The 18,928-nt window shown below is 41.7% G+C and overlaps 2 protein-coding genes across 10 annotated transcripts; both read right to left on the reverse strand.

Moving 5' to 3' along the window:
* Window positions 1–98: 98 nt before the first annotated feature.
* On the reverse strand, window positions 99–5,360 carry LOC104148058 (zinc finger and BTB domain-containing protein 8A). Of its 2 annotated transcripts, XM_068917111.1 has the most exons (5): window positions 5,295–5,360; window positions 5,056–5,195; window positions 3,092–4,082; window positions 2,002–2,171; window positions 99–1,411 (listed from the first exon to the last, which is right to left on the reverse strand). In XM_068917111.1, the coding sequence occupies exons 3-5, from the start codon at window positions 4,050–4,052 to the stop codon at window positions 1,082–1,084; spliced, it is 1,461 nt and encodes a 486-aa protein (XP_068773212.1). In that variant the 5' UTR covers window positions 4,053–4,082; window positions 5,056–5,195; window positions 5,295–5,360; the 3' UTR covers window positions 99–1,081. The 2 variants fall into 2 exon arrangements, with proteins under 2 accessions (XP_068773212.1, XP_068773211.1); XM_068917110.1 differs by lacking the exons at window positions 5,056–5,195; window positions 5,295–5,360 and adding an exon at window positions 4,361–4,495.
* Window positions 5,361–11,661: 6,301 nt separating this feature from the next.
* Window positions 11,662–16,444, reverse strand: LOC104148056 (zinc finger and BTB domain-containing protein 8A). Of its 8 annotated transcripts, none has more exons than XM_068917112.1 (5): window positions 16,216–16,444; window positions 15,184–15,393; window positions 14,021–14,988; window positions 13,302–13,471; window positions 11,662–12,844 (listed from the first exon to the last, which is right to left on the reverse strand). In XM_068917112.1, exons 2-5 carry the CDS (start codon window positions 15,222–15,224, stop codon window positions 12,512–12,514), a joined length of 1,512 nt encoding a protein of 503 aa, XP_068773213.1. In that variant the 5' UTR covers window positions 15,225–15,393; window positions 16,216–16,444; the 3' UTR covers window positions 11,662–12,511. The 8 variants fall into 8 exon arrangements, with proteins under 8 accessions (XP_068773213.1, XP_068773216.1, XP_068773215.1 ...); XM_068917115.1 differs by having other exon boundaries at window positions 15,268–15,393; window positions 16,216–16,365; XM_068917114.1 differs by lacking the exon at window positions 16,216–16,444 and adding an exon at window positions 15,972–16,153 and having other exon boundaries at window positions 13,356–13,471.
* Window positions 16,445–18,928: the final 2,484 nt, after the last annotated feature.

The raw sequence follows: 18,928 nt of genomic DNA on the forward strand, positions 1-18,928 counted from the left end.
CTGTAGGAGTGACAGGTATCAGTTAGCAGGTGCTTTCTGGGAGTCCAGAAAAATGTGATTATTAAAACTGAAAAAAACTTCACAATAACAAAGGTTGCTTCGACTATAAGAGAAGTTGTATTTAGAAATTAATGTTTTTATACTGACTGCTCAGCGGCCTCTGAGCTTCCTGAATTTATGTAAGCTGGAAAGGCTTCCTAAAGTAGCTACATGATCTAAGTTACAGGTATCCCACAGAAATAAAAGGGACTTGGCCTATTCGTTATCTTTACATAAGATAGACAAGAGTTTAAGCAAATCTTGAGCCAGTCCTGAAAAAATGGAAAAAAAAAAAAAGTGTTAATTGTACTTCCAGTGATTGCACTTTTATTTCCTTGGAACCACATTAGTGCAACTTTGTTTAAAATTCACGGTACAGAAACACTGCATATTTGAAGAGGCAAACTCATGCTAGCCAAATGCATTATAGCTGCTCTGTTGGCTATTCTACTCTGTATGGCTTTGTGTATTCTTTTAAACTATTCACGCTTTTCCTGAACTGTAAGAAGCAGTTAAGTTCACTCAAGAAAACAGAGCTTTAGTAAACAGATCAGTCAGCTAGAAGAATTTTGGGGTTTTTTTTACTCCTTTCTTAGGAAGTTTCCTAAGTGTATTTACATGTTAATTACAGTGTCTACAAAAACTTGGATTACATTTCTTAGCTGCTAATTTTAGTAAGACTTTTTCAAAGCAAGTTATCAATAGTAGCTTTTTCTTTATATAGTATAGAATCTTCATTTTAGAACTGTAAAATAGTTCACATTGCCATTATGAATAGGTACTCTGAATATGTCTTTGATTAAATATAAAGCAATTCTTCTAAATAGTTTCCAAATGCTAAGTAATTTTAGGCCAGTATCCAGAAGTAGTTATAGTGTTGCATGTCCATAAGTACAGAACAGTGTGTTTGTAGACCTTATTTTGTTCTTCATAGAGTTAAATATCACTAAAGTTTATTAAGGAAACTAATAAACCAGTGTTAGTTGTCAGGACATAAAGTAATTTAATCTCAAAGATAGCAGTAACAAACATACAAATATATCTACCTAAGATTTGGCTTCACCTTTTCATCTGCCTCATCTGAAATATCATCGTCAACGTGTTGGATAACCAAATTATACGGTTCCTCCTCCATTGTCTCTTCATCTGATTTCTGTTCTTCCTCCAAAGCCCATTTGGAATGTTTGTTTCCTCGATAGGTGGTAAGAGAATGCTCTGCATCCAGATCATCAGGGACGCTGTCAAAACTAGCTTCTGCTAGACACTCGTGGCACAGTCTGTAGCGCCTTGTTCCTTGCTGAACCACACATCCTGTTAGGTCAGTTACATGACGCTTGCACTTTCTGCATATTAGTTTGCCAGCTTGATGTATCTAAAGAGATTTAAAAGTTGAAATTGTCAGTGATCATCCAAAAGCAGATTTAAAAAAAAAAAAAAAGAAAGAAAATTCACTAAATCATTCTGAAAAGTAAAAAATATAAAAATGTGGGAGCAGAAGATAAGCACAGATTGTTTTATAAGGTCTGTTAAAAATACATTGGCTGTTTTCAGAGTAAGATTTTGAAAAGATAGTTTTATAAAGCTATTCAGTTACTCACAAAAAACTCAGTTATGCAATAAAATCAACATCTCTAAGAAAGAAAATATTTTTTGTGTTGTAATTGCTGTTCTGTCACCTGGAGATTACCACACTGGTGCACTGAATTTCTGGAGCAAAAACAAGCAGCAAAAAAAACAAAAGAAAGACATAAATACCCCATGGGCAGCATAGATAAGAAAATCAAATTTCTTTCAGATTTGTATCTTCCATGAACACCAGTCCAATCTGCCAATTTAAATAATGAATAATTAAGGCTGATTTGCAGCTAGGAAGTTTTTCTGGTACAAGTTCTAGAAATGACTGAACAGCTGTTATCCCCCTCCCCCCCGCCCCAAGCCGAATCTCTGACTGAAATGACATACTGTTTGGAAGTGGCTACGTAAATGCTCTAGTCGGGTGAATCTTTTCCCACATGCTTCACATGGGTATGGTCGCTCCCCTGTGTGACACCGAAGATGACGCTTTAGGTCGGCCCTCCGTTTCACTGTGTGCGTGCAGAAGGGGCACTTGAATCGCATTCGAGGTAGATCATCTGTTACAGAGAAAAACATATAATATGTCAAATATTAATAGTTTGTCTTTATACGGTACTCTGATTATTTTTAAGCGTAAATAAGCAGCTCATTTGTCCCATGGTCTGTCACTAAACATGAGAAAACGCAAAATACAACCCCAAATTATTTCTTGCCATCCTTGTCCAGCAAACAGTATTCTTTATGGAATATGTTAAACAGGAATTTGATAGTGGTTTTTTTTTTTCCTCAGAGTGAGTGTTTTTTAGACATACAGAAGACTGAAAATAGATAGGTGTAATATGCATTTGCGTCAATAAATAGTTTTTAGCTTAGATGCTTATAATCCCTATGTAATATATTAGGGTGCCTGGAGTTTTAAAATTATGCAGTTATAAGTAGATAGTGGTACATTAAATTAGTCTCCATAAGAAAACATCTGTCTACTTTATTCCATCAGCATATGCCCTCTGTTCATCAGGGACTTCTTTGATACTTTATGTAGCATGGCCAAACAGTCACAAAGTTTAGGCTGTTTGGACCATAAGGGAAGCGGACCATGCTTCAGTCTAAAGTTCTTAAGTGGCCAATGACATGACCTTCTCTTGTAAAGAAAACACTAGATTGAGTGCCAATGCTGCCAGATCCCCAAGCCAATTTTCAGCTCTACAGGCTTCATTTAACTCCACTTGGGTCCAGGTAATCTGATGTATATTAACTCCACTGAATATCTGGACAAGGTTCTCTGATTGTAATTCTCGTGCTGTTTTTTGACTTCAAAGTCTCTCATTCTGTTAGGCACTACCATAAAGTACAGCAAGGAAATAATCTGCAAGCCTAGGCATCATTTTGTTTTTCATGCAGCCATGCAGGATTCTCTCCAAAAGATCTGCTGGCTTCTTTCAAAGAACATCTTTCCAAAACTGTATCTTATTTTTACCTTCATTCCAACTACTCATTACACCTAAAATTGTGGGCATTGAGGTGTACAGCTCATCTGCTTTTAATTCCATTAACTCAGAAGAAGTTCTTGAAAGTTCTTGTTCTAGCTGAGCAACAGACCACCTCTTTGGTATAACTTCTGGTTCTTGATTATATCCATAATCATCATGATCAACATCATTCTCAGCATCAAATTGAATTTCCTCTCTTGCCCGAGAGATGTGGCTAGAATCTGATGCGTTACAACCTCCGCTAGTCTGCTCAGTTTTGTCTGATTTATACTGCACACAATCACGTGTCTGTGACAGTCCTAGATGTTTTCGGCGCTTTCTTGTTGGGACCAATTTTCGGCCTCTTTTTGATAGCTGTGTTTCTGGCCGTTGAAGACTTATCTGTGAAGACAGATAGCTGTTGTAATTACTCCAGGAATTTTCATTCACCATACTTGCCTTTTCATCTGGAATTACATGGGAACGTGTTGGGTTGCTCTTTGCTTTCCTTCTTGACCGATAAAGAGATGGGTGAGCAGATTCATTGTTCATACGTTTGGCCGAAAGGCTAAGGTAATGATCCTTTTCCTTTTCGTTAATGTCCAGTGAGGATTTAATGAATGTCTTACAGACATTAAGAATATCTGTCATCTGCAGATAGCTAGCAGCAGACATTACTTCAATCACATTTTGACCAGTTAAAGACAATATGCCTGAATATACAAAGTCCAGGATAACCATAAATGTCTCTGGAGAGAAGACCTCAAAAGTAGCTATTGTTGGCTGACTGGTGTCTTTTGAACTCTGTGAAAGGAGCATTTTGAAATATCCACTGCTAGCAAACAACACATTTCGATGTGCTTTGAAGACTTTCCCCTCAACCAGGATATTGCAGTCACAAAACAAATCTTGCTTCCGTTGTTCATTTAGCTGCTCTAGGAGGTGAAACTGATGGGAAGAAATCTCCATTCCAATGAGGGAATAACAGGAAGTCTTGCCCTAAAGTAAATAAGTACAGGCATGACAATCTACACCTAACCCAAAGTAGCTGAGTCCTATTTTAAGAGCAGATGAGCCCTTTCTTTAAAAACAAGGAAATCAAGCATATTACAACATTCCCAATACATTTATATTTCCCAACTATCATCCCACCACATATTAACACCTCTGCAAGAAAGATGCCTCAGCAGGATTACGGCATTCTTATCATAAAAGATGAAGCTTAGGTCGATGGAAGCTTAAACAGTTCACGGATTCAGTAAGAAAAAAGAACTTGCCCCCCCTGCAGCAGTGCGGAGTGCCACGACTCCAGAGCGAGTTCGTGCCGGATTCTGCATGCTGCCAGTCGTGGGCACAGCCTCTCCCAGAGCGGACCAGAACCGCACATGGAGGCGGCGGCGCAGCCCTCCCGGCCCGGGCTCCCCCAGCATTGGTAGCGGTCGCCGTCACTCACCCGCCCGCCCGGCCGAATTGGTCGCTCGACCCTCGGGAGCCCGGGACGCCCGGCGGCCCAGGACCCGCCCGCCAAGGCGCCTCGGCTCCTGCTCCCCCGGCTCCGAAGGGGGGCTCCGCCGCGCGGCGGCAGCCCGGCGCCTGGCGCCCGGCGTGGTCCCAGCAGCTCCTGCCGCCGCTGCCCGCCGCCTCCGCCGCGCCGGCAGCGCCCTGCCCGCCCCCTGCCGCGGCCCCTCTCGCCCCACACCCGCTGCCCAGCTCCCGCTCCCGCGCAGCCCTTTGTTGCCGTGCCTGGCTCCTCGCAGCCGCGCCCGGGGCTGCAAATGGCGCCCGCTTAGGTCTCTCCCAGCGCTGTGCAGCCCGGGTAACGAGCGGCTCCGAGCGGCGGCGGGGAGCGCGCCGGCCGCCCAGCGGGGACTGCGGAGCCGAGGGACGTCCCTCGCTGCCCCTCGCTCCTGCGCGCGCCTTCAGCCACGACGCCTGATCCGACTTGTCGGTGTATTGCACAGCCACAACTTACCGGCTGGGTTCTGCGGGTGGCTGCTGCCGCCGCCGCTGCCGCTTCGCCGAGAGGAGCAGGCGGTGGATGCGGGATCCCCGGCCCCCGCGTCGGGGCTCTTTGCGGTTTAAGGCAATGTGTTGGTCCCGCAGCCCCAAACCCTGGAAGCCCGAACGTGAGAGAAACAAAAGGTATTTGCTGACGTGGGCGTTGGACAGAGACGCCCGAGGGCTGGGGACACAATTAAAGGGGCAACGCACCGATTGCAGGCACAGCCCAGCAGCTTCCTCTGCCTGATCGCCCTGCAGTCTGGGCTGCTTCCCTCCTCTCACACCCACATGCTACCCAAGAGGCCCACTACCTTACTTCATACAATGCATTGCTATTGTTAAAGGCTAGTCTAGATAGCGTTGTATCTGGAAGGAAGGCGCCACCTGAATGGGAAATATCTGTAGTACTGTGGAGTAGGATGCATTATGTTGCTCGATTGAGAAGTATTTCTTATAAGCAGGAAAGTTTTGTATGCAAACAATGGAGATAATCCAAAACTGAAGCACTGGAATTGGGAGTGCAGTAGTACAGATAATCCTTTTATTTCCTTTTTTGTGGAATAAAAATTCAGGATGCCTGTAAGAATGTGAGTCAGTTTCAGTCTTGTTCCTGAAGATCAATGAATAATTTCATTTAGAAGGGATCTCTGGAGGTCACCTAGTACAACTGGTTCCTCAGGGCAGGCCAATTAGAACACGGTAAAAGAACAGTTCCCATTTTCAAAGTAAAAGGTATCACGTTGGAGTGCTGTAGAGAACTTCATTAGTGTTACGTTTAGCACAGGAGATAAACCAAGGTAGCAAAATCTTTTTTCCTTCCACTTCTCTCAGCTTTTCCTTAGAGAAGAATTTTTTGTTCTGTGTTCCCGGTATTTTTAATTTCTCGATGCAACAAATAAGACACCTCTTTTCTTAGGATTTAGGAGTTAAATAAGGTTATCGGTTAGGCAAACTCAAATGTCGGAGTTTTTTAAAGTTAAATAATACAGAAAATGGTTCTTAAACCAATACCATGGTATTAGTTTAACTACCCATGGCTGCCTTTGAACTAATAGTAACCCCTGATTGGCTTCTAACTTTGCTGAAATATTCTACAGAAAATCAAGAAGGCGGTTCTGGAATGGTTATATTAGAATACTGAAGTACTGTGTTTACAATTCTGTTTTACTTATTCATGTAGAAACAAAGAAAGGACTATGGAATTAACTATTTGGGCTCTTCTGGGTTTATAGTTTATATTTCTCTACCACGCAAACGATTAGAAGTCACCAATGCCAGCCTTGACCAGATCACATAGGTACTGGCCTCAGCAGTCCACTGAAATAGGATCTTAATTATGAATTTTCAGACTTATTAAATAAACCCCAAATGAATGTGCTTATTTTAGTCTGACTGATGCCTCCTGGCTTGAATAAAAACAAGCTTTTTTAGGACAAATTCAATTAAACAAGTTTAGTTTAACTGTAATCCTCATTTAACACCAATCTAGACTCTGCTAAGCCTCAGCAGTTAAGATTTTAGATAGATATTCAATTTACAACTACTGTTGTTATGCTAACAGATGCTAATGACTATCAGAAAGGGATCCTGGGATCCAGACACAGTCATTGACTCAATTAAAGCCAGATGGCAGGTCAGGCATTTTTCAGCTTAAATCAAAGTCCATTTAAATAATAAATGGTGCTGAAGATACAGGGCTATTAGCCAAGACCCCTGTTTAGGCCATCAGAAGTTCAAAGCCAAGTATTTCTAACCTTGTTCTGGCTCAAAGCATAGGATGCCTGATATAAGGACAGACTGTCAGGAAAGAGTTGAGATAGCAGAAATTCAGCATTTGGCGACAGCTACTAACATATTAGACTTGGGTATTACAAACTGTCAGCTTGTTTGTTTCTGTTATATCCTTTAATATAAAATAGTTTATATCTTTATAAATAAAATTGTACAAACAGATGAATGTCTTGCATTGTAGTGAGAATTTATCTGGCTTGTACTATTGATTTCTTATGCTAATAATAGCAGTCCCCTGTGGTCTTAAGTTTACACTATTTTGTTTAAAGAAATAAATTGGTATTTTTCAAAGAATTTGCTCAGTTAATGTAACTCACTTCAAGGTGTACCTAGAACTCATCTCAAGATCTGGTTTGGTAGATTTTTGATATTTATATTCTTTGGTGAAGAAAAAGGATCTTTAATAGGTAGTTTCTGGTAAAAATGTCAACTGAAACATTGGAAAAAGAGTTTGCTTGCCTTTGACTGAATGTTCCTTTTATCTTTAATGCATAGGAGGTTAGTATTAAATGATTTTTTGCCAGCTTACCTTCCAAAGAAAATACAAGTTATTCTGCATAGAACTGTTCAGTGGTTGAAGCTAGGTGATGCACATAATCAGTTCAGCAGCATTTTAAAATACTCCACCAAAAAGTAACAGAAACCTGAACTGAAGGTATTAGAAGTATCTGTCTTTTTTAAGATATTGTGCACAAGCCTTAGATACAGGGTTAAGGGACAACTACGTGTTATAAGATATTTAGGATGAGGATGCAACTCAAATTTTAATAAGTAAATCTAAAATACTTCTGCCGCCATATTCCCAACATCAACATGCAGCATGCTTGTTAATCAAAGCTGTCACATCAGATGTTACAACAGCATGATTCATTTCAGTTTATACTGCAAGGTGTTCTGTCTAAATACTGTTGTTTGATGGTTGCTGCCAGTGCAGATTAAGAGACCAAAATTTAAGAAATTCTGACATTGGCATAGCTAGATAATGGAATACTATAATCTCTGGCAGTGACCAGATGCTTCAGGGAAGAAATGTTGTAATATATTTCCTAATAATTTGATATCCAAGGGAGAAGTTTTTCCTAAATTGTCATTGAAAAATGACAATTTAGAAGGGTCCCAAAATCCTGGAGGATGGGATATTTTTTCTGAAGAGCCAGAAGTAAAGGATGATAGGTGGAGCAGTCAGTGTCAGTATCTACTCAGTTCTTCTACTGCAGGGATCTCTGGGCTCACAGGCATTTTCATAGCTCACACTAAATCACCATTTTTGTGTATGTTTTTTTCACCTCAGTTCTTTGGAAGAGTAGAGTATATTATCAAGTTGGAAAGGGATATTCATTCTGTATATTTTCCCTATTAGTGTGAAAATGACAGCCAAAAGCTAGTCTTCCTGAAATTTTAAGGTAAGGGCAAGCGCTGTCTGTAAGAATAGTACAAAGAGAATTTCAGGCAACTTAATGGAAAACAGAAATAGTGGGGATAGGATGTGTGTGCTGCAGTTGAAAGAGAAAAGCAAATCAAATATCAAGTAGTTCATAGGTTTAGGAGGCAGGAAGAATTCAGTAAGAAACACCTGAAATAGAGGAAGGAGAAATGCTTTAGAATACAGTATTTTAGCATTTGAGCGGATGGCAAGGTAGTCGCCACAAAACAAGGATAGTTAGAGGTCAGACACTAAACAGGGCATGATGAATCTATGTCTTCATTCTTGACCATGGTTTTCATGAACACACGATTAACACGAGCCAAGCAAACAGAGACAGTCTTCCAATGACAAAGTATTGATGGAGGAGACAAAGGGACAGACACTAGGATTCCACAGAAAGTAGAGGTTTAAAAGAGGAATGTCACTTGTAGTGGACACACCTCCACGTTAGTCAGTTGAAATGGGGAATGGAAAAGCAAAAGACAAGAGAAAGACATTTTGAATATCAGTGAAAGACATTTCGAATATCAGTGAAGAACCAAAACATGCGTGAACAAGTAGTATTTAAGAGAATCCAAAGCAAACAGTCCTGGAGAAGCAGAAAGAAGTACAAGGCACAATGAAGACACTAGTAAAAAAAAAACAATTTGAGAGGAATCACATAACTCATGGTCATAGGGGACTTCTGGAGGTCTCTAATCCTACCTCTCACAGGAAACAAGGCTGGCACTGAGATCACATCAGATCAGCCATGGTTTTGTCTAGTTAAGTCTTGAAAACCTTCAAGGAGAGAGATTTCACAATCTCTCTGGGCAACCTGCTCCAGTGCTACCCAATTTGAACCTCCCAAATTGAGATTTGTACGTACAGAGACAGTACAGAACCTGAATCTGAATGGATCAATGTTAGCAGAAGTCAATAGTCCTAAATAGCCTTCTCTAGGATTTAAAGATAAAATCAGGTACCTTACTTGTAACCTGACAAATTTCTAAAACACATTACAATCAACTTTTATCAAGTAAATTAAATTCTGTGGGAACAATCCTATGAAATGAACAACTGTCAAAGCTGTTTCTCTTAAAGTTTCCTACAAGATCTTTAGTTTCCTCCTTGAAAAGGAGGAAAACGTTAACTTCTGCTAATGCGTGGTATGCGATATGAACAGGAATATGAAGAAGAGAGTGACGAGAGGCTTGGAAATGCAAGGAGGGAAAAAAAAACCCAAAAGAACAAAAGAGAATTACTTTCTTTTAGAGAAAAACAAGCAAAATATATGATTGGGTATGTAAAATGAAGGACAGTGTAGAAAATATAAGGCACTTACATTTATCATGTCTCGCAATACAAAAATAAGGGAACAACAACTGAAATAAGGCAACAAATATAAAAACGATACCTTTTTAAATACAAAACTTAATTGACCTACGGGAATCGCAGTCTTGAGCTAGAACTCCAAGCTTAGTAAGATACTTTAAAAATGACTACAAATATTTATTTATGCTACTGAAAAGAGTAATGTAAAAAAGCAATAAAAACCCTTGTTTGCCAGGGCATAAATCAACCATTAATCTGCCTATACTTAAAAAGTAAATGTCTTCATATGGATAGACTGTTCCTTGTATAATTGCCTATTACAGCTATTTCACATCTTTTTCTGAAGCATCTGGTCCTCACTATTCTCAGATTTAGGGTATCTAATCAGATTGAGCATTGATGCAGAAATCTCTTTGCTTCTGAACCCACCCACTCCCAACATATATAACCCTTTAATAGTCTCACCTTTATAGTTGGCAGTTAGGATTTCAATCTCTGAGTGAAACTGTCTTTTCCCAGCCCCTAAATCCATCCCCAAATACACACACACACACACACACACATACACACACTAATCCCAGTTTTTTCGTATTCTGGGACAGTAGGCACAGATACCTACAATTTATTGTGCATACTGTTTAAATGGCAAGGGAGAAATCTATTATATTCTATTTCTGCAAGCATTTTCTCTTGGAATTTGCAATTAATTTAAGCCATTCCATATTCCTTTATATATTTCTTTGTTCTATATTTGATTTAGATAAGGGTGTTCATGGAATATTTTTAACCATTTTGTATTATGAATTTTTGGAGCAATAAACTCCAAGAAATTACTAGCTATTTTCACATCAAGTCCATTTTGTGGACTGCTGAACAAAGTGTAACAAAAAATGTTTACATATGGGTCGTTAGAAAGCTTGATAAATCCCCCCTCCTTCCACCTGCCCCCCAAGTCCAAGGCCAATGGATGATAATTTCTGTAGGAGCAATAAACAACACTCCCCAACTGGATACAAGGAAAGAGAATAGAGTCTCCTCAGAACATATGAGCAGGCTACTTCTTGACAGTCTTGCAAGGGTTTTTTTTTTTTTATGGGGAGGGGGAAGCACTTAATGCTTACACTGTGAACTTGGTAAGGAAGCGCTTGAGCTCTCATTTAAGAGACTCGTAGGCTAGCCATCTGCAGCCTGGTAAGAAAAAGCTGTACTCTCTGGTAATGATGATACTAATAAGGCTATACAGTTTTTACAGAAATAAAAATAAAATAGTGACTTTGCAGCCGCTCCTGGGAAAGAGATTATATAGTATATATATATGGAATGGTTCTGTAATTAATCCCAGGTTTCAGGCAAACATGCTTACGCAGTAGTAAAAAAAAAAAAAGTTTTCTAAGCCTTTACCCATTGACTTTAGTGATCAGAGGATGAAGCCTTTAGTAATACTCATTTCTGTCCAAGAAAATACAGAGTAAAAGCACCCCAGCAGCATACTTCTGGTCTTTTTGTGTTTACAGTGCTGGTTAAGGTAAACTCGCTAAGTTAGAAAACCAAGTGACTCATTTTGTTTTAAAAGTAAACTTTCTTCGCCATTAGTCATCTCTTGTAGTCTAATTGTAGGTAAAGTAATGCAAATACAATGTCTAGGGCTTTCAGTACGTATTGTTCACTGGTGTGTAGTACAAACTGAAAAAGGTTAAAAATTTCTTGGTGACTGAATGACTCTGCGAATATATAAATTGATAATGACTGCATCTTAAAACTCATCATTTTAAATTGAGTACAGGTCAATACAAACAAGAATAAGCCAATGGCTTCAGATGCAAATCTCTTCAGTTCCATTTCTAATGATATAGTATATATAGTGTACAAGTTAGCTGGCTCTGCCAACACTACTGGCAATTAGAATAGGGGACAAGGAAAGAATACAAAGGCCAAAGCAGCTTTGTAAAGATTGTTTCCTTCACGTTGGCATTGAAAAGCTGGCACTGCCACAGGTAATGCTGTGGATGCAGGGCTACCAGTCACATCACATCAGCACTTCTGAGGTTTGTTTTGTTTTTTTTTTTTTTTAAGTATTTTTACCATGGTTACTAAAACACACCCCAACTTGAGTTCCCAGTTTTCAGAGTGAATAAAACATCTACTGGTATGAACTAATGATCCATATTAGCAATCACTTTATCTCTGATGCGTTGACTAGGAGTAGTATGCATGTGTTTTATTTTCTTGTAAAGAAATATTTCTTAAATGAATGATCTGCTAAAGATTCTCCTTATTAGAATAATTTTTTAAAAGAAAGTGCTTTTCCAGATGTATATGCCAAAACATTTTTATGTGTTCTTTCTTAATTCTCTGCCTGGCTTTTCAAATCATAATATGAAGAGTTCATGAAATTTCATGGAAGATTATCTTCACTTCTGAGTGCTGAAAAGAGATTTTCTCTATATTCTACAGTGGTGGTGGTGGTGGTATTTATACTTTCTTAATCACCAGGTGATACTGCATATAAAACCCACATCTCTAGAAGTTTAAGAAGTGGGTAATTTACAATGCTTTGTGACTTTTTTTAAAGTATTTAGACTCTACCCCATTGAAAGAGGTTTTTAGAAGGGACCCATTGTCGACTATAAAAAGTTATCCGTGTAGTACTTCAGTTTCCTTGTTCGTCCATTATTCCATTTAGGGATGGATTATTCCTAATGGCGCAAAATACGAGTATTTTGATAACAAAATTCAAAATGGCACCAATGGCATGTCCATAAATGCATGCAAGTTTGGACCTGTTCAAGAGAAACCAATATGTCTTTGTATGATAAGAACAGGCTGGCGGAGGGCTTATGGTCAAGACACAGGAATTCAATGTAAAAGGGATAATTTACTAATTCTTATCTCACAACTACCTAATATTTGGTTTTACTTCCTTTTCATCTGCTTCATCCTCACTGTCGTCAACCTGCTGAATGACCAAGTCGGTTGACCCATCCTCCACAATCTCCACATCAGATCTGTTGTCTTCCCCATAGTGCCACCTGGAATCCTTATCCCCTTCTTGTGGAAATTCAAGGGGTGCTTCAGCCTCCAAGTCAATGCGAATACTGTCTATGCCAGCTTCAGCCAAACACTCATTACAGAGTCTGTAACGTCTTGTCCCCTCTTGGACCACTTGTCCTGTTAGCTCAGTCACGTGGCGTTTACACTTTCTGCAGATAGGCTTACAAGCCTGATGAATCTGGGAAAATTGAAATGAATAAATTTGATATTTTATCCACAGGGAAAAAGTGTTTTTTAAGATAACAAAAAGTGAGGCTAGAGTTGTGTCAAATGGTAGTGTTACCTCATTTTGACAGACGATCATCCAAATGTTAAAAACGCAGCAAACACAGGCTCTATAATTGTCAACTTAGGCTCTATTACAGGACTCAGAGCGCAGTACCTTTCTGAGCCATCAATTAACAAAGAATTTTCATATGAATTATGCTTCACATCATTGGTTTAAACAAAACTGGATTAATTTTGTATTACCTCTTAAGGTAGCCAGTATATCAACCAGATCTAGAATAACTGTAAACGTATCAGGAGAAAATGCCTGGAAAGTAGCTGTTGTTGGCTGACTAGTCTCCTTTAATTGTACTAACACAGTTAGATTTACACATTAAACAAATCATGCAGTTACTAAAAATACATACTGTTCGAAAATGGCTACTTAGGTGATCTAGCCTGCTAAATCTTTTTCCACATGCCTCACAAGGGTAAGGGCGCTCTCCTGTATGACAGCGAAGGTGACGCTTTAAGTCTGCTTTTCTTTTCACCACATGTGTACAGAATGGGCACTTGAACCTCATCCTGGGCAGATCATCTGTGAGAAAATAATTTAAGACAAACTTTATAAGTCATAACAAGTCTAGTCATGTAATATTCTAGGAAAAGGTTATTCTAGTTATGAAAAGCAACACGAGCAAAATGGCAAGCCATTTTTATTTTTAAAAAATATTATTATAGGTCTTTTCAAATACAAAGATCTTGTATTTTCCTGTTAATTACACAGGAGCGCAATAAAAAAAATGGAGCGGTCCATTAGCTATTTTAAAATGGATTTTAAAAATCCAAAAAAACTAATGACTTATATTTGCAGGATCAAGCTGTGGAGACGCTAAAGGTTATGCATTCTGAAAGGCTAGTTTTAATAAACTAATACAGCTATCAAGACAAATTTAAGACAGACATTTCTGTCATTCATAATTATTAAAAAATAAGAGTTAAACTTTCCAAAGTTACATTTCTGGGCAATACAGACCAACTTTTGTCAATATACACTTTCTTAGCAATGTATATTTTCTTACTGACAGAACAGACGATTAACAGATGATTATGTACTTATACTTAGAGCATTAAAACCAACTCTTACCTTCAGCCCAGCTTCCCATGACACCTAGAATCGAGGGCATGCTCGTATACTGCTCGTCTGCTTTTGAAGACTTGGATTTGCCAGAAGAACGAGGTGATTCATGCTCTTGCTGTGATACAGCTAAACTCCTTGGTATCACATCAGACCCTTGACCGTACTGGTATCCCACGTGAGGAGATTCAACTTCTGTTTCAATCTGAACTTGCTCCTCAGATTGAGTAACGTGGCCAGCAGGCTCAGAAGCCCTGTCCTCAAGTTTGCTTGATTTATAGTGAGGAATGTCAGAAGATTGCTGCAGTCCTAGGTGCCTGGTTTTTTTAATGGAATCCTGCCTTTGGTCATGCTTGGACAGCTGTTGCTGTGCATTTCTTTGAGAAGTTGGATAGTAGTTGAAATTGCTCCAAGCACTTCCACCCATCATACATGTCCCTTGATCCGGATTTAAGTGAGAATGTGGGGGGCTGCTTTCTGCCCTCCAGCCAGCACCATATAAGCAGGAGCGGTCCACGCCATTTGAATTTACATCTTTGTCCGAAAGACTGAAGTAGCGGTCCTTTTCCTTCTCACTGATGTCCAGAGATGACTTAATGAATGTCTTACACACGCTGATAACATCGGTCATCTGAAGATAGCTAGCCGCTGACATGACTTCAATGACGTTCTGACCAGTAAGGGACAGTTTGCCTGAATACACAAAATCTAGAATAACTGTAAACGTATCAGGAGAAAATGCCTGGAAAGTAGCTGTTGTTGGCTGACTAGTCTCCTTTGAACTCTGTGAAAGGAGCATTTTGAAATAGCCACTGCTGGCAAACAGCACATTTCGATGTGCTTTGAAGACCTTTCCCTCAACCAAGATATTGCAGTCACAGAATAAGTCCTGCCTGCGCTGCTCATTTAGTTGTTGCAGGAGGTGAAACTGGTGGGAAGAAATCTCCATTCCAGAAAAGGTGAAATGAAGTGTTGCTCTAAAATAAAAACATAATTAAAGTCTTGAGTTCAGCATCCTACAACTCAGCCAAAGATACTGCACCAGTTTTACAGATATCTTTTAAAATAATCCTTCTTAAAATATATGTTTTTAAATAACAATATGCATAACCATACATTCTATTTTGAAAAGAAAAGACTGCAAAAATAGAAAAAGCCACATAAACCCATACACGTTATTTGGCAGAGATGCGTGTGCTACAGCTAGGAGCATCTACTTCCTAAGGATGTGTGCAACTCGCTGGAAGCTGTACAACCTTCAGACAGTCAGCAACAAGACGACGAGCCCTTCAGCAGTTGCGAGTGTCTCGGTTGAAGAGTGTGTCCATGCCTTGAGTTGACGTTATCACATCGCCCTGGTCCGGCTGGGCTCATATCCTCGCCTCCGAAGGGACCAGAAATGGGTAGTCAGCGGCGGAGCCCTCAGCAGCCGCAGCCCTCCCGGCCCGGGCTCCCCCAGCATTGGTAGCGGTCGCCGTCACTCACCCGCCCGCCCGGCCGAATTGGTCGCTCGACCCTCGGGAGCCCGGGACGCCCGGCGGCGCAAGGCCCGCCCGCCAAGGCGCCTCGGCACCGCCTGGCTGCGCGGGCTGCCGCCCCCGGTCCTGCTGCCGCCGCCGCCGCTTGCCGCGGGGAGCGCAGCGTCAGCGCCCGCCAGGGCTCCGGGCGGCTGCGCGCGCCCACCGGGACACCGCGCCAGGCGCGCCGGGGCCGCAGCCGGAGCGACCGCGGAGCCGCTCGCGTTGCCGGAGCCGCGGTTCCCGCTCCCCCGGCCCCGCGGGGGCTCCGCCGCGCGGCGGCAGCCCGGCGCCTGGCGCCCGGCGTGGCCCCAGCAGCTCCTGCCGCCGCTGCCCGCCGCCTCCGCCGCGCCGGCAGCGCCCTGCCCGCCCCCTGCCGCGGCCCCTCTCGCCCCACACCCGCTGCCCAGCTCCCGCTCCCGCGCAGCCCTTTGTTGCCGTGCCTGGCTCCTCGCAGCCGCGCCCGGGGCTGCAAATGGCGCCCGCTTAGGTCTCTCCCAGCGCTGTGCAGCCCGGGTAACGAGCGGCTCCGAGCGGCGGCGGGGAGCGCGCCGGCCGCCCAGCGGGGACTGCGGAGCCGAGGGACGTCCCTCGCCGCCCCTCGCAGCAGGCTCGCTCTGGGGCCCTTTCCGCCCCCAAATCCCAACGCCCTGTCTGGCCTGCCGGCGTGCGAGAGCCGCCACTTACCGGCTGGGTTCTGCGGGTGGCTGCTGCCGCCGCCGCTGCCGCTTCGCCGAGAGGAGCAGGCGGTGGATGCGGGATCCCCGGCCCCCGCGTCGGGGCTCTTTGCGGTTTAAGGCAATGTGTTGGTCCCGCAGCCCCAAACCCTGGAAGCCCGAACGTGAGAGAAACAAAAGGTATTTGCTGACGTGGGCGTTGGACAGAGACGCCCGAGGGCTGGGGACACAATTAAAGGGGCAACGCACCGATTGCAGGCACAGCCCAGCAGCTTCCTCTGCCTGATCGCCCTGCAGTCTGGGCTGCTTCCCTCCTCTCACACCCACATGCTACCCAAGAGGGGATGTGATGCCCTAGATGTTTCCTTCTCACACCTTTATCTATAGCAGGGGCCTTGATGACCCAAATCCTTCCTTCATATGCCTGCGGCTTCCTCAAGAGGAGATGTAGTGTTCCTCTGTTTTTGCATGTCTCCGTTATCTTCTGAAGAAACCATAATATCTGAAATCCTTCCACCCAAGCCTCTCACCTTGTCTCACTTGAAGTTTGGAATCTTTCTCTTTCCTGTTCTTACCACCAGGGTATTTTCTGTGCTCTGACACCCCAGATATTTCTCATAAATACTTCTTCTCCCATGGGAGCCGTTCTGCCTTAACCATATCCTTTGTGTCCTTTTTAGCCCTCCCTTCCATAAACTTAAGACATTCCATCTTGAAACAATTTAAGTTCCTTTTCCCCACTGTGGGGAAAAGGGAAAGTTATCTACAGACTCTTTCCTCTCATAGTCAAAAACATTCTCTCAGGATATCCTATAAATTTAGTCATACCCAATTTATATCCATATATGTTGTAACAATATTTATTGTCAACTTAATTCACCCTTTTTAATAACCTTCCCTCGTTTTGTGGATTCCATCTCCTTTCAAACTTTAATATGCAGGCCGCATTCTTAAATCTTTCATAAGACCTGCCAGTTTAAATTAATCATTCTTGAACATAAAAGTGATCAGAGCTTGAACAGTATTTGACATGACACTGTTCAGGGCCCTGGACAATGATATTAATTCTCCGACAACTGAAAACATTTGAATCTGCTGTATCCTACAGCTGACCAGCCTTTTCCAGCCATGTCACAATACTACTTCATAATCATCGTGTGATCAGTGGATACATCTCTCTAGTCTTCGGTTGTGTCCAGTAGCTTGTAATATGTATTCTTCTATCTAAAGTCATACTTTTTGCATTTTGTACTGTTAAATTTTCCACATTTCTGTCAGTGCAGTCCAAAAAGACTTTAATCTGTAAATTCCTGTAAATTCCATTTTGCGTGGTATTGACAATTCCTTAGAATTTGTATCATCTGCAAATGTCATAAGATTGTATTGTACTTTTACATCAAAGTCTAAATAATGTATTAGCTGAACTGATTCCAAAGCTGGTCCAGGGGACCATTAGTAACTCTCTTCCTCCTCATCACTCCCCTTTCAGGGTAACTCAGCATAACCCCAGTTCCCAACTTCTTCCAGTTCTTACATTATTCAGTGGTGCATACCTGCACGTTGAATACTCTGTACAGTCCAGGTGTCACTCATCTCAAAGAGGATACACAGGAGCCTGAAAAGGGAAAGAGAAATGATAAAAGGTCTGGAACAGCTTTGTGCAAATGTCTATGCTGTGTGGAATCTCCAAACCAGAAAAAAATTGAGGCAGATGAGGTAAGATGAAAGTCTATAAAATCACAAGTGGTTCCTCAGATAACTTGTAGTTAGACACTGGAATTTCTTGCCACAGGCTGTTGTGGACACGAAAAGTTGGAGTGTTATGTGGGATACTGGACCAGCTCATGAGAGAGACCTGATATTTGCTCACAGAAATGTCCTGTATCTCAGGAAATCCCCGAGTCATAAACCTCCTACAGTTAAAAGTCAGGTAAAAGTATTGCTGTATGCTTGCCATATTCTTCCACAGAGCAACTGCTTTTGACTGCTATTGTAAACAGGATAGTGGGTTAGATGAGCTGGTACAGCTGTCCTTTGGTTAATTCTCATACACTGCTATCCCTGAATTTACAGAACCACTGGAAACTGGCTACTAGCTACTACTAACTTGCAATTAGCTGTGCTTATTCTTTCTAAATTGTGCTCAGTCCGGTGGAGTTTGTCAGTTCCACTGTCGGTTCCCTTTCCTCTCCCTCAGTCTCGGCAAAGCAAGCAGGATAGGTTTTACTTACATCTCAGATACTGTTGTGCCCTGTCCCAGTTCTTAGGCAATATTCTTATCATTGCTGTCATACATATTAAAATCTTTTTAGAAAATAAGGCAAAATGTTCTCATGGTATTTGGTCTATGCTTTGTTAGTCTTAAACGTCATCCATCCTAGTTGTCAGATGGCTATGGGGCTGGCATTATCTAACTGATTTCTCCCAAAGAAGCAAAAGGAATTTGGACAAGAAAGGAAAGAGGCTGTAGCCATAAGCAAACAGACAGAAAAAGGAAAGACAGGACAAAACAATCTTTCACATTTTATTCATACTGCGTTCACTCATAACGCATACGATATTCCTTTCTGCAAGCCACAGAAGACCTTATCATGTCATGCCTGAAAGTTGTGGACATGTCGTGTGTGCATTGGCCTCTTCTCATGCCAACTTTATAATTTTTCAGCCTTGGATGAAGTTTATTTGTATCCCAGTAAATACTACATACAAACTACTGTGAGATT

The sequence above is a fragment of the Struthio camelus genome, chromosome 23 (assembly GCF_040807025.1).
Source record: "Struthio camelus isolate bStrCam1 chromosome 23, bStrCam1.hap1, whole genome shotgun sequence".
In the NCBI taxonomy this organism is placed as follows: Eukaryota; Metazoa; Chordata; class Aves; order Struthioniformes; family Struthionidae; genus Struthio; species Struthio camelus.

Bases quoted from the DNA above. Each gene is read 5' to 3' on its own strand.
- LOC104148056 (XM_068917112.1), bottom strand. From the start codon at position 15,224: ATGCTCCTAGCTGTAGCACACGCATCTCTGCCAAATAACGT. The intron at 14,989-15,183 runs GTATGGGTTTAT...TTTTTATTTTAG, and splicing joins GCATCTCTGCCAAATAACGT to AGCAACACTTCATTTCACCT. The intron at 12,845-13,301 runs GTATGTATTTTT...CAATTTTCCCAG, and splicing joins TAAGTAGCCATTTTCGAACA to ATTCATCAGGCTTGTAAGCC.
- LOC104148058 (XM_068917110.1), bottom strand. From the start codon at position 4,420: ATGCAGAATCCGGCACGAACTCGCTCTGGAGTCGTGGCACTCCGCACT. The intron at 4,083-4,360 runs GCAAGTTCTTTT...TATTTACTTTAG, and splicing joins TCCGCACTGCTGCAGGGGGG to GGCAAGACTTCCTGTTATTC. The intron at 2,172-3,091 runs GTAAAAATAAGA...TCTCTGTAACAG, and splicing joins AATGAGTAGTTGGAATGAAG to ATGATCTACCTCGAATGCGA.